This window comes from Ursus americanus, chromosome 19 (genome assembly GCF_024610735.1).
Source record: "Ursus americanus isolate L20-20 chromosome 19, mUrsAme1.1.p, whole genome shotgun sequence".
In the NCBI taxonomy this organism is placed as follows: Eukaryota; Metazoa; Chordata; class Mammalia; order Carnivora; family Ursidae; genus Ursus; species Ursus americanus.
The window spans coordinates 12739273-12765698 of NC_142145.1; the positions used below are offsets into that span (position 1 = coordinate 12739273).

At 37.5% G+C, this 26426-nt stretch overlaps 1 protein-coding gene across 1 annotated transcript in view; it reads left to right on the forward strand.

Moving 5' to 3' along the window:
- The window catches only part of VPS4B (vacuolar protein sorting 4 homolog B), a 31280-nt gene extending 11826 nt beyond the window's left edge, over positions 1–19454 (forward strand). The window contains exons 3-11 of the mRNA XM_045790235.2: positions 403–559; positions 2773–2840; positions 6072–6191; positions 8662–8818; positions 9191–9339; positions 9855–9936; positions 11295–11514; positions 13784–13924; positions 15770–19454. Coding sequence (XP_045646191.1) covers positions 403–559; positions 2773–2840; positions 6072–6191; positions 8662–8818; positions 9191–9339; positions 9855–9936; positions 11295–11514; positions 13784–13924; positions 15770–15871 — 1196 coding nt within the window. The 3' untranslated portion in view covers positions 15872–19454. The remainder of the gene's footprint in view (positions 1–402; positions 560–2772; positions 2841–6071; positions 6192–8661; positions 8819–9190; positions 9340–9854; positions 9937–11294; positions 11515–13783; positions 13925–15769) is intronic.
- The last annotated feature ends 6972 nt before the right edge of the window (positions 19455–26426 follow it).

Genomic DNA, 26426 nt, shown 5'->3' on the forward strand with positions numbered 1-26426 from the left:
TTACTATGAAATTAAGTTTATGTAGACATTAATGGAAATGGTTAATATTACTTCTGTTTGTCTTATAATTGGTTTTGTATGGGACAAGCAGCTTTCAACTATCTGCACAAAATGTTATGGGAAGAATATAAAGCCCACAGAATATTAAATAATTTCTTCATCTTATTTAGCATTTAGATACTTAAAATATCCTAGTGTCTTGCTGAGATCTCTTTTCAGACTCAGACCCACTGTTGGCCTCCAACTATGCCGGAGGAAGCAGAGAAGAGTTGATGATCATTGGTCACAATGAACTAGAGATGCTCTTCCTCCCTCCCCCAAAATAGATTGTCCTTGTCGCAAAGTTTAAACCTGTCTGTGTAGAATACTAATGGAAAAATCTCTCTGATTTCCCTTTAATAGATGAAGCTCAAGGTGATAAAGCCAAGCAAAGTATTAGGGCAAAGTGTACAGAATATCTTGATAGAGCAGAAAAACTAAAGGAGTACCTGAAAAAGAAAGAGAAAAATCCACAGAAGCCAGTGAAAGAGGGACAGCCGAGTCCAGCTGATGAGAAGGGGTATGTATTTTAGAGTGTTAGATTTAATTATATCTCATTAAAAGATAAAATTACATTTAATTTGTGAAATCAGTTTCCTTTGTTTAAACGAGATGTTGACCGTCCTTGGCTCCTAGGCCAAATATGACCTGCTGCCTGTTTTTGTAAATAGTTTTATTGGAACGTGGTCTCTTACATCTGAAAAATGAAACTCTGGGATGGGGTTATCTGGCCTGGTTGGGTTTGAAAGCAGGAGGTTCTGGTTCGTGTTAGAGGATGTGATACTCATAATTCATGGGATGCAGTGGCACAAGGTACTTAGATAACCTCCTGTGGTCACAGGAATGGAGTGTCTTTTGAAGGCAGTGCTTCAGGGTGTCTGTGGCTGCTACTACCAAAGGCCGTTTTGAAGAACATAAGAATGTAAGAACTAGAGTTGACCACATGGGAGAGTTTGAAGAGAATTACAAGCTCAAGGTTTTATATTCTCTATTCAAGACATGGTCAGGGAACCAGGGAGTTCCTGTGACACCTAAGAATATTTTTATCTTCTGCACCTACAGTGTTGACGTAACAAAAATCAGACTCCAGCTGATCTTATGGATTGTTGAATTTCAACAAAGATCAACTTTAGGGTTTCTTTTATGAGGGGTGGGCCAATTAATGGAAGACTGGGTCTCCAAAATTAAAATGAAACTCTTGGGAAAAATTTCGTCAACCTCGAGTGCCTGGACACCCGCCCTCCCCCCCCCAAGCCTTTCCTGAGACTCCCTTGCCAGCAGAGATGTCCTCTCCTCCCTGTGAGTTGAGGCTTTCTGGTCTTGCTTGAAGACCCTGTAGTCTCCCCTCCTGAGATGGCGACCTAGCAGGAGGATGCCAATTCTCTATTGAATAGCAGGACCCACCTTGGCAGATTTAAGCAAAAAGGGGTTTATTATACAGTATTGACCTTACAGATTTGGGGTGGGGGCAGCGAATCAAGCTTGGATTCCATATCATTGGGAGAAATGCCCACCTCCACCAGGGTTGTTGTGGTAGGGATCCCACTGCTGGCAGTGCCCCTGTTAAGGCCTCTGATGCCAGGCAGGGGCCAGTAGGACCTCTGCCACAGCTCCGTCGGCGCGCCAGGGCTTTCGCTCGAATGTATGTTCTCCTCGCATGCAGTTGTCACCTCAGTTGCTTGCCTCCACCTTCTTGGAGGAACTGTGGTCTCATGTGGAGACCTCGCTGCAAGGAAGCCCAGAAAGGGCAACTTTTTTAAGTACAGTCTTTATTATACAAGAAAGCGTGGTAGAACAAGGTTGGAGTGAATGTCAAGTGAATCAGGTGGCAGTTGCTACCTAACCCATAACCCCACCGTCCTATGATAAACAAGCCAGTCCCATTTTGGGGAAAACTCTGTCAAGCTTTTGAATCTCCCATTATATGTTATATTAAAAAATGATATAATGCTGTATTTTTTGCTTTATCACTTTTCATTCAACGTTGTATTATAAACATGTCAGTAAACTATTCCTACAATATCATTTTTAAAGATCACAACGTAGTGTATCATATGCTAATCCCCATAATTGGACATACTTGATTTCTAATTTTTTTCCCTTTTGGGAACAGTGTGGGCATGATTATCCTTGTAGTCAAATCTTTGAACTCCTTTTAAATTATTTTTTCAGAATAAATTCTCAGATATGAAATATATGGGTTGATTTACTTGTCTTTTGGTCTCAGTTCATTTTCATCAATAGGTTCACCTATTCTTTGGAACCCCCAAACTGAGGATTATAGACCTTTATACCTTAAATAATTAATATTCTGAGTTTTTCTCTCCTGGTTATGGCTTCTTGTTCTGATACATAGTTTGCCTGGTTTGGTGTTTTTATGTTGTTCACGACTCTCCTGTAATTCATCTTAAGTCTTTTGTGGAATGAGGTGTGGGGCATGCATTTATGAATTTGTACATACGTAGGTATGTCATGGGAATTTGGAGCTGGTTCCTGACTTCATTCTGGTCTTTTTGCCACTTTCCTTTTCATGATTCCATATTGATGGATAATATGCCTGCTTACTATTTTATTTAATATACTCTTAAAAGTAATAAAATAAGCATAACTTTTAATGTGAATGTCTTATTTTGCCACTTAAGTTACACTATTTCAGATTAATTTTTCCTTCATTTTTGCCTTATTTTGATAGCAACGAGTGATCATTTGAATATATTAAATTCTTTTTATTAGGAATGACAGTGATGGGGAAGGAGAATCTGATGATCCTGAAAAAAAGAAACTACAGAATCAACTTCAAGGTTGCTTTAGATTTCATTTTTAAATTTACTATCTTTTTTTAAAAAACCTCGTGGTGAGCTGTCTATTTGAATTGTTTTTCCCCCTGTATTCAGATGAGGTTCACGAACTGGCTTTGGTTCCCAGTGCTCACACGCTGACTTCGTTTGTCCATTTTCATAGCATTTGCTCTGTAGGGTCTCTACTAGATTGGTTTTTCCTGTGTAGTAAAAATATTGTTTGCTCTTATATGTGCCTTAAAAAATCTGTCAGTCAGCTTACTCTTTTTCATTTTGTCTTATCTGCCCCCTTTTAGAGAAGGTAGCATTTACACTACTAGCACATTACAAAATCTGACGGTATTAAAATTTCCAAATTGTCAGAGGAGCACAATGAATTGGGACTCACACTTGGCTTTTATTGCTCTTGCTGTAGCTGATTCATTGATGGTTTATTTCATGTTTCCAGACCTTTCTCATCTGTGTTTTATCTTATTTCAGTGTTGCCATTTACATTTATCTCTTCCAGCTTTCTGTTTTTACCTTCCATACCTCTAAAAGCCTTTCGTTCTCCTGTGCGTGTAGCATAGTGGCATGGTGAGAGGGCACAGATTTTGGTTCCATTCAGATCTGGAGTCCCCTCCAGGGCCTGCTGTTGAAAAGCTGTGTGATCTTGGGGCAGGTTCCCGAACCTCTCAGAGTAGAAGACCCCAGCTCTAAAATGGAAATTATAATACCTTCTTTTCTGGGCAATTAGAAGATTATGACAGTGTAAAAACTGCCAATGTTATATCTGACAAATTTGGGGCCTCAGTAAACGGTAGTGGCTGTGTGTATCTAAAACGGCATCTGTTTAATGCTGGCTGTGTACTGAGATTTGATTAGTTTTTGATACGTTAGCTGATGACTTTTTGGGTTGAATTTTATGTATTTTGTTCATTTGAATCTTGCCAAGTAGAATGCGTAACTGGGAAGGATTTCCGTTATAGAGGTACTGGGTTAGTGAATGGTGAATATACCTAGTTTGGCCAGTCCTTTAATCTTGCTGTACTAACTAGTCTCTTCATTTTCATTCTGAGCTGAGTTTCTGCTGCCGCAGCGCCACTGCCCAGAGCCATGTGGGCACACGCTTCATACTCAGTTTTGCCGGGCAACCCAGCGGTCTGTGCCAAGTGGCCTTATTTCGATTGTAAGGCAAAAGGCGTTTTTTTTCTGTCCTTTTGGTTTTATTTCCCTCTCTCCCACAAAGTAAAAACTGAAGCGTACCTTTAGTTTTGGAAAAGATACAAGCCAGTTTTTAATAGGGAATTTTTCTTTAAAATCAGTAATGATAAGAACCAGAAATGTACAAAAATAGGCTGAAAATATTTGAATGAGGAAATTTATGTGGAATTTCAGGATGAAGTGGAGTATGAAAGGAGTCCTAGCCTTTCATACCACAGAGTCCTTTTTTCCATCTTTTCATGTAATAGTTTGCTCATGGATTTCACTGTATAATATCCTTTTTTGAATCTTTCCTCTTTTTTTTCTGAAAGAGTATTTTAAGTCTTTTACTTCTAAGTTATGACTTAAGCATAGTATTTGATTATTAAAATTAAAGAATTTATGATCTGAGTTTTCTGTTAGCTGTTTTGATGCTCAGTGACTTTTTTGAGGTTTAATAACATGAGTATAATCAAAGACTGGATAAATTTATGCAATTGGAAACAAATCATTTGGCTTTTATTCCCAATAATCCCACTCCCCCCTTTTTAATTACTACTTTTATTAATATTACTTTTATCTAAATAATCTTTTATCACTTAACATTCCAAAGTGACTTTTAAACTTTGAAAAGTATTAGTTAAATGTGAGGATAAGTTTTGGCATATTTAGAAAATTCATACTTAGAAAAAACTTTAGTTGACCAGATGCTGCTTATATATAAAGTAAATTTACTTTTTTTTTTTTTTTAACTATCACAAAATCCTATCAGATGGCGTAACTATTTCCTCACATAGGGTTACTAAACTGAATGGAACATAGAAAAGAAAAATGAATTGGCTTTAATTTATACTTAATGTGAACATTGAGAATGCAGGAAGTATTTATGGTTTCATTTAATTTTTTTTTAACATTTTATTTTTTTAAGTAATCTCTACACCTAACATGGGGCTCGAAATTACAATCCTGAGATAGGAGTCGCATGCTCCTCTGAGCCAGCTAGGCCCCCCAGGGTTTCGTTTAATTTTAATCTATAGCTAAAGATTTTATAATTTAAGTAGGTTGTGTGATATAACTTCTCTTATAATAATAAATGATCTTTTGTAGCAAGAAGAAATACCCATAAAACTAACTTCCTTGGTAATCAGTGAATTGTGTAAGTGGTGATGTTCAGCTATACTTAAAACAATTACACATCACCTTAGAACCAGCTTTTGGAAAAGCTTCTGATCCAAGAGGATTCAAAACTTTTGCCAGTAAGCTATATTAGAGAAACCTTTTGTGGACTCTTCCTGCAACAATTGCTGTGGCTTCTGAATATATTGTATTAAAAAACTAAATCATTTAGATAATTTCTTTAATGTGCAAAAATTTTAAGTAGGTCTATTTAGAGGCCCAAAAGAAAATTCGGCAAATCTCCGGAAAGTATTGCAGATCTCCAGGCGCACATTGTCTCTCTCTCCTCCATCATCCCCTCCCTCCCATTCTCCCTACTATTTATCTATCCATCCATCTGTCTGTCTGTGTGTCTATCACCAGTTAAAGTTCTTAAGTATCTTTTCCTTTTGGTGCTTAAGGGAGCATTAGATCACTGGGTATTTCTGTTAAAAAAAGAAGTAGTAGAGCCACCCCCATTGAACAGGTACTTTGGATTCTTCAGAATCAGTGCATTCAAACATTGTAAGGACTTGATGTAGTGTTTGGTGCTTTTCCAAACACTCTAATATTCATTATGTCATTTGATCCTTTGCTAATAACCCTTTTAAGTAGTTGGGGCAGACGGTATTCCTTTTACTTCCCAGTGAAGAAGCGGAGGTAGAAAAGTTAAGTGACCTACCCTAGGTTAGCCAGTCACCCAGCCCAGCTTTCTGACAACTGCTGACTCCACCCCAACAATTACTTCCTAATCACACCATTTCAAGAAAGTTTTTAATAGATAAAACTTTTCCAGGCAATTTTATAATGTATTTCTTGAATGTCACTATTTCATGTTGTCATTTACATTTGATGGAATAGTCTTCCTTAATTTAAAGATGATATACTTTTTTGTAGGTGCCATTGTTATAGAGCGACCAAATGTGAAATGGAGCGATGTTGCTGGTCTAGAAGGAGCCAAAGAGGCACTTAAAGAGGCTGTGATATTGCCTATTAAATTCCCTCATCTTTTTACAGGTGAGATGACTGTTAAATAGGTTTTTTGATGATTGTTTTAAAAATACATTGACGACTGAGGTAGAGCATTATGAATTTTTGTCACCGTATTATAATCACCTTAAATAAATTCTAAGTCAGTGATATACCTCTACACAAAGATATTTATTTCATACACATATTTGCAATATACACATATTGCAAAACACCTAAATGTCAAACAGTAGGGCAAAGGGTAAATCACCAGCACGCAGCGGAATACTGTGCACTCATTCAAATAGAGGGTACATATACGTTAAGAAATGTAGATCTGTGTTAAAATATATAAAGATCAATACACAAGCTGTAAATATGTGCGGTATGTGTAGTTAAATAAATGGGTGCGCTGAGAAGTAAATGTAGACAGATTGACATAAAAATGCTAATGTTACGCCTAGGAGATAAGATGATGGGTGATTTTTACTTTTTCTTTGCACTTTCATCTGAAGTTTTTACAGTGGCCATGTACTAGTTGTGTAAGAGTTTTCCCCATTTCTTAAAAAGTGGAGTAAGAGTTATTTAACATTTTCAGACCAAGTACCTATCCTTCAGGGACAGCTCATTCTCACCGTCATGAGAATATTGCTGACCCAGCCATCTGGTGTAGTTAAGTTACAGCTCTAGCAGCAGCTGATTTGTCTGCTGAACCATTCCTTCACATTGTCTCTTTTTGTGACCGATAGCCTGTGTTGTGATGTGGCTATACCCACAGCAAAGCAGTGAACAAGGAAGGGTATCCCTTTTAGAAACAAGCTGGTTTATGTAGAGAGCAAATCTGTGACGTTGGCCTCAAACTGAACAGGTCCAGAAAGTGATGTCATGTAGAGGAGTGATGAGCAAAGACCCCGTGGGCCACTTCTGCCAATCAAGGTATGACTTATAACCTAACTTCAGAAATATGAGATTGACAGTGTAAAAGTTGACATCACGATCCTATAAAGGCACAAAAGTATGGGTGAGCTCTTTTTATATTACTTACACCAGTGTTTTCCAAACACAAGTCATGTATGTATCTTCTTTATGATTATTTCCATATACATGTACTGTTATTATTTTTTAAATATTTTTCTTTAAATCACTCACTTTTAGAGCACATTTTTAGTAAAGTACAGCATAAATATGCAGAGACCAGCAGGAACCTAAAAGTGTTCAGCTTCATAAATTATCAGAAAGTCAGTACATCTGTGTAATCATCATCTCACAGATCAATAAATACCAATAATCCACAAGTCCCTCTGCCAGATCTTTCCTCTACAAAGGTGATCAGTCTTTTGACTCTTAATGCCATAGGTCATTTTGCCTATGTTTGAACTTTAAATAATCCTTCTTATTTTTTATAGTAACTTCATTTTAAAAGATTGCTTTGTGTCTACTATAAATGGAAAAATTAATTTTTTTCTAGTACGCATTTTAAAAATTACTTAAATAAAAAGTATCTGTGTACTACCTAAAAAGCATTTCATATGCCACCAGTCATATATACCACAGTTGAGGGAACACTGACTTACAATTGCAGATATTTAAAATAGGAAGATAGAATTCACGTCTAAGTTGAGACTTTCATAACAATAAACACAACAGTATTTAGTTTTGCCATTAGTAATCTGCATGTCATTTTTATGTGGTTACCGTGTACCCACCCACAGTTTGAACCTAGAAATTTTTTAAATGTGTATTTGATATATTTTTGCTAGATGTAACTCAGCCTGTTTTATTTTAGGCAGCATTATGCTTTCTTATTAGGAAAATTGAAATACAAAGAGTTGATGTGGCAAAACTAGAATTTGGCAAAACTAGAATTTGGCAAAACTAGAATTTCAGGGAGCCTCCTCATCGTTACCCAACCACGTGAACAAGAATATGCTCCGGTAATAGTACCCTGCGCTTCCTTGTGCAATCAGGAATTGAGTAGAACTTTGTGAGGGATCAGCCAGACTGTGTTAGTTTCATTCCTCCAAGAGTCATAAATATTTCAAAGAAATGTTTCCAGCTCCCCTTGCCCTATGGATATAGTTTATCCTACAATAATCTCATACTGAGTATTGCACACAATTGACAATCCGAAAGTGCCTTTTTACTGAACGATTCTGCCCTTACTAGACTGTAAGCCCATGGAGGGCAGAGATGCTTTTGTGTTCTCATAGTTCTCGGTCTATACCTTGCGGTTTCAGTGCATAGTGGCTGAATGAATGAGCGAAGTAAATGAACTTCCTGTTAGAAGGATTATTATATCTATGTAAACACATTTGACGAAGTGTTCCCTAGAAAAAGCAAATAAGATACTTCTAAGACATACTTACCTTAGTTTAATTTATTTAAAAAAAGTTTTTTTTATTCTGATAGCTGTAGAGTGCAAACCTCTTCACAGTATTCTTCAGTATGGATGATGTCTCCGGTAACTGAAATTAACAGTCTTGAGATTCTCATGGTTTTTTTCTATTGCAAATTTTAGGCAAGAGAACACCTTGGAGGGGAATTCTGTTATTTGGGCCACCTGGAACAGGAAAGTCTTATTTAGCCAAAGCTGTAGCAACAGAAGCAAACAACTCAACATTTTTTTCAATATCTTCCTCTGACCTTGTCTCTAAGTGGCTAGGTGAAAGTGAAAAGTAAGTAGTAAGTTGATTTTTTTTTTAAGTTTCTCTTTGCCTGGTGATCATAATATCAGTTTATAAAGTAATAAGCTTCTTACATCATTCATAGACATTCAGAGAAGTGACATAGTAAGTATTCATTTCTCTGTCAAATCAGTCCCTTATTTGAAATTCATTTCATAGGGAAAAGATAACATATGTAGTTACACATAGTATAGTTCAGTAAATCATAAACTGAATTATCCAACTGCTGCATTCTTATTTTCTGGACCAAAACATGATTGGACTTTAGAGTTCTTGTAATACTATATATATTCTATTTTAGTTCTTTTCATTAAGTCGTGTCATTTACTGTTTAAGAAACTGAAAGCTTTTACTTATTTTTAGGCTAGTTAAGAACTTATTCCAACTTGCCAGAGAGAATAAACCTTCCATTATCTTCATTGATGAAATTGATTCTCTGTGTGGCTCAAGAAGTGAAAATGAAAGTGAAGCCGCCCGTCGAATTAAGACGGAGTTCCTAGTTCAAATGCAAGGTAGGGGTACTGACTTCTAAACTAGTTTCTATTTATTGTATAACTGCTATTATCATAATAATGGAAAAAATTCAAGCAAAATTTCTCCGTTTTAGCAGGCTAAGTGTTTTCATTGTGCCATGTTTCGTTCTGATTGTCCTGTACTTGCACACATAATCTGCACCCCGTTGTCATCATCTGTAGGACTCTGGCATAAACAGTAAGGAGATCCACGTATTCACTTATAACCGACCAGGAACTGTGTCAGCAAAAGGAACGTGTAGACTTCAAATGAAATCTTTTGAGAAGAATATATGAATAGTATTTGTCCACAGTCTAGCAGATTTGATTCTTGGGAATATATGCATCGTGTTTGAATAATGTGATATTTGATTAAATACAGTTTTTTCAGAGAGAGACTCTCAAGATGAGGCACTTTAACATTAAAACACCACACTCTTACCAGAATATATAGACGAGGTTGAAAAGAACACTGAAATGACGAATTACTTAAAATATTACGTATTTTGATGCAGGCGTTGGTATAGACAATGACGGAATTTTGGTTCTGGGAGCCACAAATATACCCTGGGTTCTGGATTCTGCCATTAGAAGAAGGTATGAATATACAGTGAAGATCTTATTTCTCACTGCAGATGTAACAAGTCAGTAACAGTTCCCTTTTTGTCCAGTGAAGAGGCATTCTGACAACTTTCAGAATTTTTTTGATGTACCCTAACCCTGTTGCCCCTTGCATTGGGGGAAGAGAGGCAGGCATTTGTTTGCTTACTTGCTTGCTATATTGAAGATATGAGATTTCCATTTACAGAATCTTTCACATTGGAAAATACATTACTTAATGCTTACTTTTAATTCTAATTAAGCTTAGTGGAAGGCACTAGTGCTTCAGAAATGTACAAATGTAGCTTGATATTTCAATGGAAAACTTTCACATAAAATTTGAGCAAAATGGCAGTCATATAAGTTAAAGTATGATAGATAACCAAGTTATATTTTTATTAAAAAATCTATGTCTATAATTTTTAAATTACATATTGAACTTGAGCTCCAGGAAAGGTATACAAACTCGTTACTTTCCATGCACTCCATTCCTTATCTCGTTCATTGAATTTTGCATGGTAAAAATTAACACCAGTTCTTGCCACATTTATCCCATTCGTTTGATGGTTTGCCGGGATGCTAGGTTACCATTCAGTATTAAGAAAGGAAATCTGCTGGGTATTTTTGAAAAATGGCCTAATTCTAAACCCAGCTCTAGAAGTACTGGAAATTTAAAATTCTCATGGCCACAGAGTGACCTGAGGGATGAAAAGTCTTCACAGCCACTTAAATTGTCCCTCGTTGCTTCCTCCTTATCCAAATGCTGAAATTCTGAAAAGGCAAGCAAAGTTACTCTTAATAAAACAGTGTTTATTTATGAACTACTAGAATTATTTATTCTGAATGTACCCATTATAATAAAGTGGAAGTTTTATGTAGACATATGTTTATTAGGTAAGATGTTGAGTAGCTTTACTGTTTTGAATTTAGAGAATTATTTTGTCCTCTCTTATTTCATATGATTAACCATATTAATCCCTGGATCAGCAGTTCAGAGTATTATTCTATGAGAAACTAATCTTGTGGGACATACCACGTTGTGAATTCTAGACATTATAAACACTATGGCCAAAATAACCCAAAAATCATGTGAGAAATACTAAATCACTCTAGACTGATTCTCTGGCTATTTTGGTTTTTCACTTGTTAGTGGGTGATGTGTTCTGGATATTTTGCCATTATTTAATCTAAATATGTATGTTTAACTCTGACATATATGGGCCCATTTAACTTAATCAGCTTAGCTTTGTACAAATGAGAATATCTGAGCATCTTGTTTCTTCTTAAGAAATCTGAGTTAATTGAAATTAAATATATGTAGTAATATTATTGATGTAAATTTCTTTCATTTTAAGATTTGAGAAACGAATTTATATTCCTTTGCCTGAGGCCCATGCCCGAGCAGCAATGTTTAAACTGCACTTGGGCACCACACAGAACAGTCTCACAGAAACAGACTTCCGAGAACTCGGGAAGAAGACGGACGGTTATTCGGGGGCAGACATAAGTATCATTGTGCGTGATGCGCTTATGCAGCCTGTTAGAAAAGTGCAGTCAGCTACTCATTTTAAAAAGGTAAGGATCTTTGATCTATCCTTTCAGATATTTTCAAAGTCAAGTTTTGAGACCATCATTGATTTGTCTTCCAAGAACTTCAGGAAGGTTTCTGTTTTATATAATAAATAGTGGGTTTATAGAATAAACATTTCCATTTCATTGAAAATAAGTTCTCCCACAAAGTTTATTAGTAGCTATTATTAATAGTCTTAGTATATTTTAAAATTTTTTATGCAGTGATTTTTCAAGTACTTATTTCGATATAAGTATAGAAACTTTAAATACATAGTTACTGCTCATATAACTAGAATATCTTGGAACAGAATCTGGTGCATTTACACCTCCTTAACAAAGTAAAAATACTAACGGCTAATATTTAAATATTCACTGTGTTCTATTCTTTATCTCACTATTTCATTCAGTCCTCACAAAAACTCTGCGAGAGGTGCCTCTTGCCACCTGTTGATCATTAATCTGAGACTCAGATGTTAACATGATTATACTGGGACTTGGCTGCTAAAACAGTTTGCCGAGGTACAACCAGAGAGGTGCAGACGTGTGAGTTTTCTCTAGGTCACCGGTACTTCCGAATCTGAGGCCTCGCTGCCCATGCACTGTTTCGTGTGCGTGAATGAGTTCAGCATATAGCATTTTGTAAAACGACTGTGGTCTTGGGATGTCCAAGATATTTAAGTAACAGTGGAGTAGGTAATTTGGACCAACCCTGTTGCTGAGGACAGCAGTATCCAGTATTACTCATGAACATCCATGTGAAAATCCCGGAAAGCTATTAGCAAACTTAATCCAGCAGTATATGGCAAGACTAATGTATCATGACTAACTTACAGATGTATGTCTTGCCCTACAATAAGTTTTTAAAAAAAAATGATGAGCTTGAATTAAAACCTGAATTTGAAGCCTGAGTCCACAGTTTACTTGTTATATCTCCTTGAGCAAATTATGTTACCCATTTAAGTCTTGTTTTTATCATCTCTGCAGTAGAGACGATAACACTGCCTCAAAGTACAATTGTGAGAATGAAATGAAATAGTTCTCGTAAAGCACTTGAGTAGCCCAGGGAAATAGCCCTTTCCTTCTGCAGCCACTTCATTACTGGGGGAAATACAGGAGGCTCAGGGTCATGTTTATGTCCCCGCCGTTGTATTTTCTTTTAAATTTTCTTTGCATTTAGAAGCTATAGATTCTTAGGAACTCAGTCCTTTCCTACCCAGAACTTTTCATTCGGTCCTCCATATGACTGCCAGGGACAGCTTCTATGACCCTGAAGCTGGGTCCTTCTTAGGAGGATACAGATGTAGCAGCCAAATCAGTGTTAACATCAGGCCTTCGGCATCACCAGCTAGTAGATCTCTCAGTGGCTCCATCTTTTACTCCCATTCTTAAGGCTGATTATTTCAATTAGCAAAAACAAGATTGCCTATTTATTTATCAATTGTCTAAAGTACTCTGAGCCTAAAGATAAGTCAAAGTATTACAAGCAAAAAGAAAAATCCCTACAGCTGAAATTTTTGTGGGCAAAGACAGACAATAAAATACACATAATAAGTAAAGCATTTAGAATGTTTATTTTTCTGCACCTGCCCTAATCCTGACGTAATATTTAAGGTTGATCATTGTCAAATAAATATTAAATGTGAAAGCGGCCCCCAATTTAGTATAGATACTTTACCACCTATAAAGTACTTGTGACTCTAAGTCACAACAGTTCTGTCTCTGGGTGTTATTAAAATTTTATTTTAAGTCAGTTAGGAATCACAAAATAGCACTGAAATTACACTTAACATTTAATTTTGTACTTATTTTTAAAGAAGTAATTTTTGTTGAGAAAGATTCAGTGATTTCACACTAATAAATCTTCCAAATATCATAGAATTTTCTGTTTTGGGAACTAGAGAACTTAAGACAATTATTGAGGATGCCTTTTTTGTGGACTCTAAGACCATTTAATTAGCTTTAGAGGAAAAAAGAAAACTCTTAACCACAGATATTTCTTTTCTTTTTTTAATTTTAACTCTTTTTCTCCTTTGATCATGTAAGTGATTTATTGTAGGAAATTTCAAAATATAGGAAAAAGTTAAAGCCAAACAAAATCTATCCCATCACCCAAAAGATAACTACATTTTGTTGTATATTCATCTGTTTATTTTTAGAAGTAAACATTTTAACAAAATACAGAATAGTACATTTTCAGATTTCCTAATAACGGCCTAAACCTTAACTTAGTTACTTTGTTAAAGTAAGTATTTCAGATTACTGTTTATTCCAGGTGCGCGGACCTTCACGAGCTGATCCCAACAAAGTAGTAGATGATCTGCTAACACCCTGTTCTCCTGGTGACCCTGGTGCCATTGAAATGACATGGATGGATGTCCCTGGGGATAAACTTTTGGAGCCAGTTGTTTGCATGGTTTGACATTTAAAAAAATTTAAAACATTATAGTTTGTCATTTGTGAGACAAAGATAAACATTTTCAGTTATGTAGGATTAGCTAGAAAATGTCAGTATGATCAAGCATGTTTATGTAATACTAACGACTCAAAAAGTTGTAAAGATTAATTGAACTTTAAAATATAAAAAATAATTACCTTTAAAATACTTTCTTGGGCTTTAAGAAAGATTAAATTTTAAGTGAAAAAGCTACTTTTCAAAAGACACAGGTTTTTAAGCATATATAGGTCTTATAGCTGGGATACTATCACCAGAATACTTAGCTATATGGCATAAATTATTGTCAAGACTTAACTAAAAAGTAGAATTGGTGAAATTTCTTTTCTGAATCTAAAATTTATAAAATATCCAGAAACCTTAATGCATATATCATAGTAATCATAATGGTGTTTTTCTGTTTTACTTCTTCAGGCTTTGTAGAAAGTTTAATGTAATGCTTGAAAAAAAAAAGTCCTGAAACTATATTTTTATGATGAATTACGTTTCTATAGTTTATATTGGAGGGATTTATAATTTTTAAGACTTATCTTGTAAGGTAGAGGAAGCTTACTGTGAAAAGCTACATATATTATTTTTATGTTTTCTTATTGGTGAATGCTCAGTTTTTTAAATCTTCTGCTTCAGTTACAGATTTTCAAAGAGCTTTATGTCAGAATTAACAGTAACTTCCAGAGGAGAAACTTATTTACATGATACGACACATAGATCTATAGACATACACATACCTCTATATGTATATAGTATGTAATAGATATGTTTATGTGTTAATGATGCTTCTCTGAGAAGTTATTCAGAAACCCTTTTTTATTTCGGTCCTTGCTATGTTGTTGGTTTATTTTTAAGATATATTTATTTATTTTAAAGAGAGAGTGTGTGTGAGTGGGTGCAGGGGACAGGGGGCAGTTGGGGGAGAGAAAATCTCAAGCAGACTCCCCGCTGAGTGTGGAACCCATCATGGGGATCCCTGAGATCATGATCTGAGCCGAAATCAGAGTCGGACGCTCAACTGACTGAGCCACCCAGGTACCCCACTATGTTATTTTTTAAAGATTTTGTTCTTTTGACCATTTTTCATACTGTTTTATGAGAACCATAGCCCAGAAGTTAATCTTTTAATGAATCTGTGGTATTAGCATATTTTCTTCTCACTTTGATCATAATTTTAACTAATAGTTAAAAATTCTGGGGGTGCCTGGGTGGCTCAGTCAGTTAAGTGTCTGGCTTTGGCTCAGGTCATGATCTTGGGCTCCCTGCTCAGCGGGGATTCTGCTTCTCCCTCTCCCTGTGCCCTCCCTCGCACTGGTACTCTCTGTCCCTCTCTCTCTTTCTCAAATAAATAAATAAAATATTTAAAAATTTTTTGATTAGTTGGTTTTAATTAAATGGTGTTGTGTTTCACATTAGAGTAAGTGAATAACTTCTGTAAATGAATGACTATATTCCTTTTGAGCTGTAATTGGTGAACTCTCTTATTTTAAGAAGAAACAGATAAGACCAGATAAGAGATCAGGGACATATTTTGGAGGGCCTTGATCCTCAGGCTAAAAGGATTATACTTCTGATGGGTAATGGGGAGCCATCAAAAGTTGTGGTCAGGACAAGGCAAGCAGTTTAAGTTGCTGTGCAAAGGAAGAACAGGATGAGAGATGTCCTTTAGAAGGAATAAGAGTTTATTGTTAATAACTTATGGCACACTGCTAGTACTTAGATTTAACTTTAGGTGGAAGGTTAGTTAATAATAATGCAATGATTTTTATTTGATTAAATCTGTTACTAATACTCCTCCCTTCTTTTCCCTGACAGTCGGATATGTTACGGTCACTATCTAACACAAAGCCCACAGTCAATGAACATGACTTGTTGAAATTAAAGAAGTTTACGGAAGATTTTGGCCAAGAAGGTTAAACCAAAGAGAACGAGGAAGACATTTACCATGTGTGTTCTTTATTTCATAGGTACTTTTGCCTTTCTTGGATGGCATTCATATTATTTCCAGTAAAACTCTTTTACCACAGGGAAATACAGATCTCACTCCAGAGTTCCTTTTCATTTTATACATACTTTGCTCCCAGTTACATGCTCCTGTTTACAAAAATTATAAAATAATGGATAGTAAGGAAATGAGTGATATATGAATGGCAAAAATAGGAATTATCCAGTTAAGAAGAGGATTAACATTGATTGAGATACCAATACTTAGAATTGGTGGTATTTGCAAAGAGCATTTTTTTTTACCATAATGAAATAGGGTTTATCTTATATTTTGAAAAAATAATTCTTAAGCATCATTCTCATCAATGTAAAACGTATTTACTTTATTAAAAAATTTTAAATGATAGAATCTTTATTCTCAGGGATGGGCAATAAAACAGCAAAGAGCACTGTGATTGGGCTTGAAAGATTTTGAATTGTGTTCTAGCCAAGTCTCATTGATTTCTGATAGGCTAACATTTTTCTTTCTGTAGATTTCAATAATTTCTTTAAAAACAACAAGTTTCTATATTTAATTAGATAATACCTTTCACTGTGCAATCTCAAAAGAAAGACTTTCGAAATTGGCATTGTCTTCATCTTGAAGAAGAAAATTGTCTGTTTCAGGATCTTTTTGTAGCAAGATTGACCAAAACAGATGGCAAATAAATACATACTTTTTAAATAATTCTGTCATGAAATACTAGAATGGGAACCTTTGCTAAAAGGAATGGCCTCCCTTTGAATTATGGGAAGTTTCTTGTGGGTGTGTGTGTGTACATATATGTATAGATATAATTTTTTTTTTTTAATATAGGCTACCAAGGGGCTTGTCTTTTACCTTTTAAGTCCAGGGAACAGCTTGTCCTTGCCACACATACGTTATCAAGTGTAATGCTTGTGAAGCTTTAGAAATGAGCTAATGTCTCATTAAATAATAAAATACAAACATGATATGTTGTTTTAATATCTCCAAATAAATCTGAAGGTGTATGTTACACACTTCAGCATCAACACTAAGTTGTGCCTTGTGCATTTGCATTGGCTATATATGCAAAAGGGTGATCGAGTTAGCTGGAATGAGGTAGATTCCTTAATTACTATAAAGTTCTACCTTGCAAATACTATAGAATAACTTGCATTTTAAAATATATTTGCACATTTTACGTATAATGCTCTATGGTTGCCTTTGGGTTTTCTGTACAGATTGTTTTTGTTGATACTAAATGGAAATCATAGGCCTGAAATACGCTCTTCTTACGTGAAGTAAATTGATATAACCTACTATTGGCTATATTCTGTGTATGCTTCTTTATTTTGGGATCTTCTGTATAGGAGAAAATATTATCTAAATTGATTAGATACAAAGAAATCATTAGAAATTATTGAGAATGTGTGCATGAAAATTCTGTTCTTCAACAGCTTTTATGCGAGGGTTGGGAGTTAACTTGGCAGACTAACAGTTTTTTGTGGCTGCCTTCTAAAATAATTTATATTCTTTATCGGCCTCAGAACTATATAGTATTCCTTTTAATTATATCATTAGGAGAATTCGCGTAATTATATAATAGTTGAAATTCAGAATTTTTTGTAAATCCAGAATTTGTTTTGAGGACGTATTTTACTTAATTTGACAGAATACATGACCCAGTGGTAAGTAAGTATAGTGTTGATGATAAATGGATTCTTTGTCACACTTAATTCTTTTATTTTATTTTTTATTTTTTTAAAGATTTATTTATTTATTTATTTATTTATTAGACAGAGAGAGACAGCCAGCGAGAGAGGGAACACAAGCAGGGGGAGTGGGAGAGGAAGAAGCAGGCTCATAGCGGAGGAGCCTGATGTGGGGCTCGATCCCATAACGCCGGGATCACGCCCTGAGCCGAAGACAGACGCTTAACCGCTGTGCCACCCAGGCGCCCCCATCTGCTACATTTTTTACATTTCTGGTTCTAAATCTATTTCTGGAATCAAATAATTTTAGACTTATTCTAAAATGGTAGCACATAGGCCATATCCCATGAGTTCTTTATGGACAGATAAGTACTGACGATGTTCAGGCTCTGTCTGAACTTGGACTGTTTGGAAATTTGGATATTTGGGGTAGGTGGTGTTTTTTTTTTTTTTTTTTTTTTAAGATTTTATCTATTTATGTGACAGAGAGACAGCCAGCGAGAGAGGGAACACAGCAGGGGAGTGGGAGAGGAAGAAGCAGGCTCCCAGCGGAGGAGCCTGATGTGGGGCTCGATCCCGGAAAGCCAGGATCACGCCCTGAGCCGAAGGCAGGCGCTTAATGACTGCGCTACCCAGGCACCCCTGGGGTAGGTGGTTTCTGAGGCTCCTTGAGTACCTCTATGAGCTGTAACCTAGATGTTGAAGAACATGTTTTTTCTCAGCCTGGAAACTGTAGGGGTCTTAATAAAAAGAATTTCAATAGAAAATTGACTTGGAGTGTCCTGATACCATGCAGTAAAACAGAATGAGTATATATATTTGATTATTAATCTGAAGTACCATTCAGCCACTTGTCACTCGCACAGTTAAGAAACTGAGGCATTCCTCTGTAACATGCAGCCGTACGTGTTGCTTGACACCTTGCAAATGAAGCAGCTGGGAGGGCCCAGCATAGACACTGCTTTCACCTCACCTTTGTGAGCTCTCCTAGATGTGTTTTCCTGCCTCCATACCTTCCTTCACGTCCTTCTGTTACTCTCCTACTCTACCGCGGTGCCCTTTCTTCTCTGCTAGTCCCAATTCCATTCTTCCCAGTGAGACCTAGCTCATGGCCTCTATCTCTGCCAGCAACAATCCCTAAACTACCCCCAGTTCTACCTTTGGATTCCTTTAGTAATTAGTTGCTACTACTATCTTAAGATTTTTATCCAAATTTGAAGCACATTCTATTAATCTTGTTTAGATCATTTAGACTGTAAGCTCTTTAGATAGTACGTTTTGACTTGCAGCTAGCACCGTGCTAGACACTATTTATTAGGTACTTAATAAAGGCTTGAGAAATAAGAGAGTTATGTCCTTTTATCAGCTTACTGGATTATCTGTGAGACTTTTTATAAAATAGATTATTTGAAGTGACTTTGTTCTTACCGGTCTAGTGAAATGGTAAATTTCAGTCTTGGTTACTGGGGACTAAAATCAGAGGTAGGCCAGAGCTGGCTCCTGTTGGCTTACAAGAACCAGTGCCCATCTCTTCCCACCTGTGAGTCCCGTGAGCTCACATGGGCAGCTTGAAATCTGCTGCGGTGGGAGGACTCGCCACAGAAATCAAGTTGTGGTTAACGTGGCACCACACAAAACCGAGTCTGTAATTGAAAAGTTAGTATTACTTGTTGTATCTACAGAAATAAATACAGAAGTTACATTTTTAGAGTCATAAAAAGCATTCGATAAAATCCAGTACCCATTTATGATTTTTTTAAGAAAAACCTTACAAACTAGGAATAGAAGGAAGCTTCTTAATAAAGGGCATCTACCAAAAAAAAAAAAAAAAGAGAAAGAAGCAGCACTATAGCAAGCATCTTAATTGTGAATCATGGAAAACTTAACTGATATCACTACTACTTTTCAGCTTTGGACAGGAAATTCTAAGTTTAGGGATTAAAAAGGAAACAAAATTGTTATTCTTAGATGACGTATATGTAGCAAGTCCAAATTAATATAAACTTAGAATTTGAATTTAATAAGATTCCAGGATGCAAAGTTAATAAAGTCATGATGTTTATCTGAGCAACAATTATGAATTGAAATTATGAAAACAAAACAATTATAATAGTATCAGCATCAGGTACCTCAAAATAAGTCTGAAAGTTGTGCAGACCTTTACATAAAAACCTAGGATACATTACAAAAGGAAAACCTGAGTAAGTAGAGAGATGGGCCCTGTTCATGAGTCAGAATACTGTTATCAAAGTATACCTTCTAACGAAGCTGATTCTAGACTTAATTATCTCAGATCTGGATCTGGGTGATACATAGATCTCTCTGCATCTATGTATGTATTTTATATCCCCAAAACAAAAATAGATGCTTAATTTATCCATGATTAAAAAGAAAAAATATTTTATAGTTTGAATCCATTTATAATAGTATATTTCTCCTAGCTGTAGGTTTCTGTCCATTTATCTCTAAAATCATTCACCCGGATATCTGTGCATATACATAGAAACATAACTAATTATTTTCACCTTATGTTCATTATGTTATCTGTGGGTAGTGAGATTTTGGTTGATTTTTTTTTTCTCTACCTCTTCTATCTTCAGGTGTATTTTCAGATGTCACCTTTTCAGTGAGACATTCCCTGGTCATCCTATTTAAAATTGCAATCCCTCCTGATGCTCCTCATACCCATCCCCTGCTTTATTTTCGTCTGTAGCACTTACCGTGTAACATGCTGTATAGTTTACTATTTTTCCTATTTGTAATTTTTCCTACTAACATGTATGTTCTGTGAGACCTGGGATTTTCTTGTCTTTCTTTTTCTCTCCGCTGTATCTCAGTATCTGGAACGGTGCCTGGTGCCTGATAGGTGCTCAATAAATATTTATTGAGTGACTGAATCTTTGTATTTTTTTCTCAGTTTGATTACAATAAGCATGTATTATTTGTGCCCCTCTCCCACATTTTTACTTTATAAAAGGAAGAAAATTAGGAGTGAAAACAAATACAGCAAGAAATTAACAGTGGCTAAATCTAGGCGGTAACAGTATGGACGCTTGTTAGTTTTTCCTTTGTTTTTATCTTTAAATATTTCCATTTCCCAAAATAAGCAAAAGTGTTTAAAAGGGAAGAATTACAGTTGGGCTGAGAGCTGATCACAGGCATTTGTCTCCCCCTTTGGAGCCCTATAAAATAACAGAGCAGCTTTTAAGAAGAGAGTAATAAAAAAAACAGGACAGCATAGATAATTCATCAAACAGTTGTACTTTGGGAGAGTACTGTTCATCCAAATTGCCCTCCTGCTGCAGAAGCCCAAGTGGGGACATCCTATTTTTCTTCATCAGAGGCAGCCCTCGCGGGGGCACCTGACTAGCCGTGGTTTGTCAGGTGCTGCCATCCAGATCCGTCTATCTGGGGCACCACAAAGCTGGCAGGACATTATAAACAGGGTCATAGCATCAATAGCATCCGACCCGATGGGAATCTGGTAGCTTGTGGTGAGACAGCATTACGGTCTGTGGTCCCATGGAATGAAGTGCCCGGCGAGGACACGGCACCGGGGAACTCCTTCGTAGCTGCTGCAGAACAAAACGAAGGCATGAGAACTTCAAGGACTGCAGGTTGAGGGCAGGGCAGGGAGAGAAACCCGGGAATCTTCTATGACTATAAACATTTCTTGCGTTCACAGTACTAAAAGTCAAGTGAAGCTTAATATTTGGTTGTGCAGTTACCAAGTGATATCAGTTGAATTCGGATTCAACAAGTTTTATGGGGGGGTTTGTTTTTCTAATATGAAGGTAAGGAAAGTTGGGAGGCAAAGAGCAGGGTGCATAGTATTGGGATGTGTGTACTTAAGATTTGAAGGATTCTGAGTCTCAGGAAATGCCTGGAGCACTGTGGTGGAGTATTTTGGTGATCACGGTCAAGGAAAGGAGAGCCTCATTTCAGAAATCATCAAATCTTAGATGTGGGTTCAGTCAGCAGAGATTCTGAATTTAGTATTTCGGTTTGAGCTGCTGGGAGTGGTTTTAATTGCTTGCTTGGCTGGTCGAAGAAACAACTCGACAATCGATCCGCTCGGAACTCCATTAATATATAATATAAAAGGAAGAACCCAATATCTTTAGGAAATAGAGATGCTGGCGTGGATTCACCTTGTGAGAACCTTCACAAGGCTTCGCTGTTCCTAGAGAAGATCCATAACCCAGTCCCTTAACCAAGCCTTTGACAGGTGAAAGGAATGCATTCCCAGTTATCTTACTGGCTCTTTGATTTCATCAGAGCTGGAAAGATCCTTTGGTTGCAGAAGCCAAGCAAGGTCAGTCAACCATTCAAGCCAAGTGGACTTAGGCAATACCTAGCGTGTCAATTAGGATGGTCTTCCCCACAGAGATCAGAAGCAATAATTCAGTGACCCTGGGGTCCTTGGCGACCAAAGTAAGTGAAGATGCTACTTCATTAGTATAACCAAAAAACTCCCAAGTCTGGCCTCCAAGAGGCCTGACCATCATGGCTTAAGCACTTTTTTCTCTCTTGATTTCTGTGGATGAGCCCACGGGGTCTCGCTGGGAGCCGTGTGCACAGCTGCGGTCAGAGTGGCTGCGGCTGGAATAGCAGAGCGCTGAACCATCTGGGGGCAGCAGGACCGCCCGTGCAGTCTCGGGGCCTCTCCAAGCAGTGTCTGCGTGGGCTCGTGGGGGCTTCCACGCAGCATGGCAGCCTCCGGGCAGTCAGGACAAAGGCTTCAGGATGCAAGTATTCCCGAGAGGCAGAAGCCACATTCCCTTCGGTAGTCTCAGAAGTCACAGTGTGTCACCTCTGCCACACTCTATCGGTGGAAACAGTCCCCAAGGCCGTCCAGTTTCAAGGGGGAGGGGATGTAGATCCCACCTGTCACTGGGAGACAAGGTAACATTGTGAAAAAGGCATTTGAGTTGAAAGATATCACGGCCATTTTTCAAAAAAGGATCTACAAGAACCAAACCTGAAAAACTGGAAGTGATGACCGGTGGTGGAGTTGAGGGTTTGAGGGTCAGCAACTGCTGATTTGTATCACTGGCCCGCTCTACTGCTTGCTTTTATAACCGCAGGCAGTTACTCTCTTGATTAAAAAATGAAATGAAAAAACATCCAAATCACCAAAAGACAAAGCAATTGCATGATTAGAAAAATTAGCAGGTATTCTCTAAATCGTGTAAGATAATATGCATGAGGAAAAAAAGTAGGAGTATGACAAAGTCTAGTTTCGCTTAGAACTTACATGTACTCGGCTTCGCCTCTAACGTGCCTGCCCTCAAGAAACAAAGTTCAGTTAAATGGAGAGACAAATGAATCGGCAGTTAGAGCGCAATGCTTTGAGTTCAATGACAGATACGCTTGAGAGACCGTGCAACTACATGCATCGAAAGAAGACTGGAAGTAAAGGAGCAGAGAACTGTATTTGCCATCCTTGAGGAGTGAATATTCAACTTTTTATTCTGAAACTCATAATGGGAAAAATTAACATTCACTCCTCATTCTTAGGAGAAACAGTAATTTATACCAAGTTGAGAGAAAGCTAGTGCTTTTTCTCTCTCCCCCTCTGGCTCCCTCTTCCTCTCTCCCCCTTCCTCCCTCCCTCCCTCTCTCTCTGCTGTAGAGGGAACAGCAGCATTTAAACTATCCTGTGGGAACCCCAGTGAAGTAATTGACCCAAGCAAATATCAAGGGATGCTAAAACTATCACATGAAACAGAATATTTACATGGGATTTGTCTCCTATGTTTCCTGAATGACAAACCGCTCAAAATCAATGTCGACTTAAAATACCATTTATTTTTTCTCATGACCCTGCAAATTAGGCAGAGCTCCAGGGAGAGGGCTTGCCTCTGCTCCACGTGGTGTTGGCTGGGGTGGCTTGACCAGGGCTGAAGAATTCAAGATGACTTCACTCCCCTCTCTAGTGCCTCCAGCTGGCCTGGCGGGACCTCTCTCCTTGTGGTCTCTTACCGTTTAGTAGTCCAGCCTGAGTTTCTTTACTTGGCAGCTTGAACCCAAGAGGACCAAAAAAGAAGCTTCAAGGCCTCTTAAGGCCTAGGCCCAGAAATAAGGATATCCCACTTAAACACATAATTAGTTAAACTGAGTTATAAGGCCAGTCCAGATTCAAGGGATGAAAAAGATTTCTACCTTTTGATGGAAGGTGCAGCACATGCTAACAGAAATGGGAGGAATTACCGGTGACAATCTGCCAACATATCATGGTGTCACTCCCAGATGACCTGCTGATTACAGACGGGAGTGTGTGCCCTTACGATGGAGAGAGACGGTTGTCAGCACCCTGCCCGAGAAGTCCAATTGACCTGAGCGTCACTTACAGTGGACAAACTGACATGTGCTGCCGGGTAGGGTGCTGGACAAAATACGCTTATGAAGTATTCCTACCAAACATGTGTGATCTGAATCCAGTCAAGCCATAGACCTAGCTGCTGGGTCACAGAAGATTCAAGGGAGAGAGAAACAACATCAGGAAGAACCAGTCAGCCAGAAGAGAATATAGGGCATCTACTAGACAACTGGCCTGGTCTCTAAATAGTCTCTAAATAGATACTATTAAGCAAAATAAAAGGTTGAGGGACTCTTTTAGATTAAAAGAAACTGAAGACATATAACCCAATAACCTAATGTAATATGTGAAGCTTGACTGGAACCTGGTTTGGCAGCGGCGGGCGGGTGGGGGGAACAGCTATAAACACCAATTAGGAGGTAATTGAAAAAAATACAAATTTGTAAAAAAATACATGACATAAAATTTACCATTTTTTTCTATTTTTAAGTGTCCAATTCAGTGGCATTCAGTGCATTCACACTGTTGTGCAACCATCACCACCACCCGTTTCCAGAATTTTCATCAACCTGAACAGAAACTCTCTATTAAATAATAGCTTCCCACCCCACTCCCCCAGTCCCTGGGGACCACTCTTCTACTTTCTTCCTCTATGAATTTGCCTGCTTTAACTACTTCATATAAATGGACTCATGCACTATGTGTCCTTTTTTATGTGGCTTATTTCCCTTGGCACAGTATCTTCCAGGTCCATCCATGCTATGGCATGTTATCAGAACTTCATTTGTTCAAGCTGAATAATATTCCGTTGTAGGTACGTATATGCCACATTTTGTTTATCCATTTATCTGTTGATGAACATTTATGTTGTTTCCACCTTTGGCTCTTGCGAGTAATGCTGCTAAGGACGTGGGTATTCAAGGATCTGTTTGAGTCCCTTTGGGGCATATACCTAGGAGTGGAACTGCTGGGTATATAGAATGCTCATACAGTGAATCATCATATGGTGATTCTATGTTTGACTTTTTGAGAAACCACTACAGTGATGGCACCATTTTGCATTCCTACCACCAATGCATGAGGGTTCCAGTTTCTCCACATCTTCACCAACACTCGTTATGGTCCATTTCTGTTTTGTTTCCATTTTTTTTTTATACTAGCCATCTTAATGGATGTGAAGTATATTTGTTATTTTTCACATCAAAAAAAATGTTGTTATCACCAATTTATAAAGACCAAGAATGAGGTGTTTGGGGTGATGACCGTAGGTATGTAACCCTGTCACAAACCTCTGCTACTCATTCAGTCAGTCATGTTGAGATGATCTTTTCAACAATTTTGATATTTTTTCACCATGGATATTTTTTGCATTATTTTTTTTAATATTGTCTTAAAACATCATTTATGTTGATGACTGATTATTTTGGCATCCCACCAAACCTTGTTCCTGAGTCAAGTGTCTCAGTTGCTTCACCCTTGTCTTGTCCTGCCATGTTCATAGACTGGAAGTATGGTTGAAGTTACTAGAAGTAACGTCAAATTTAGTTGACCAGGGCTTTTCTTTGCTAAACCTTTCAAAAGAATAGTCACATATATTTTACACTACAGCTTTTGAGAAAAGAGCTCCTACTCTTGTGCAGAAAAGGGCCATTTAGTACCACACGTAGCAACAAAGAGTATCATTTGGAATTTCCTAAATAACTCTTATACTGAAAGTAAGCTTTTTTGTAGTTGGGTCTAAATAATTCTAACCAGGTTTATTTAACCTTTTGGATAATTCAAATGCTAGAATATGAGGGAAATGCAAATTACTAAGAAGGGAAGTTGCCAGGCTAGGGTTGGATGTTAAGTGTTGTTACAGGTTGAGTTCTCCAGAAGCCAACAAGAGGAGTTTGGGGGGGGGGGGCAAGATGTTTACTATAGATGATCCCCTGTGAACAGAAGGAGGAGGAAGCAAACTAGGCAAAAAAAGAAGTCAAAATGTACAATTTGGGTATGGCTCAGCGTGGATGGTTCGTCTCTGCTGGTGAGGCATCACTGGGGGATGGATGACATTTCAAAATGGCTCACTCACTGGGCTGGCAAGTTGGTATTAACTATTGCCTGGGAACTCACCTGGGACTGTGCACTTGAGGCCTCAGTTCTTCACAAAGACATCTCCAGAGACTGCCTGAGTTTACTCAGAGGATCATGGATGATGTCTCAGGTTTAATGTCCCAAGAAAACTGGAGAGAAGCTACATGGCCTTTTGGAACCTATTGTTATAGTCTTGCAGTGTCATTTCTGCCACAGTCCATTGGTCAAAGCAGTCCAAAGGCCAACACAGTTTCAAGGGGAGGGGACATAGACTCCACCACTCAATAGGATGAGTCTCATATTATAAAAGAGCGGGTAGGGGGCACCTGGGTGGCTCAGTCGGTTAAGCATCTACCTTGGGCTCAGGTCATGATCCCAGGGTCCTGGGATCAAGTCCCACGTCAGGCTCCCTGG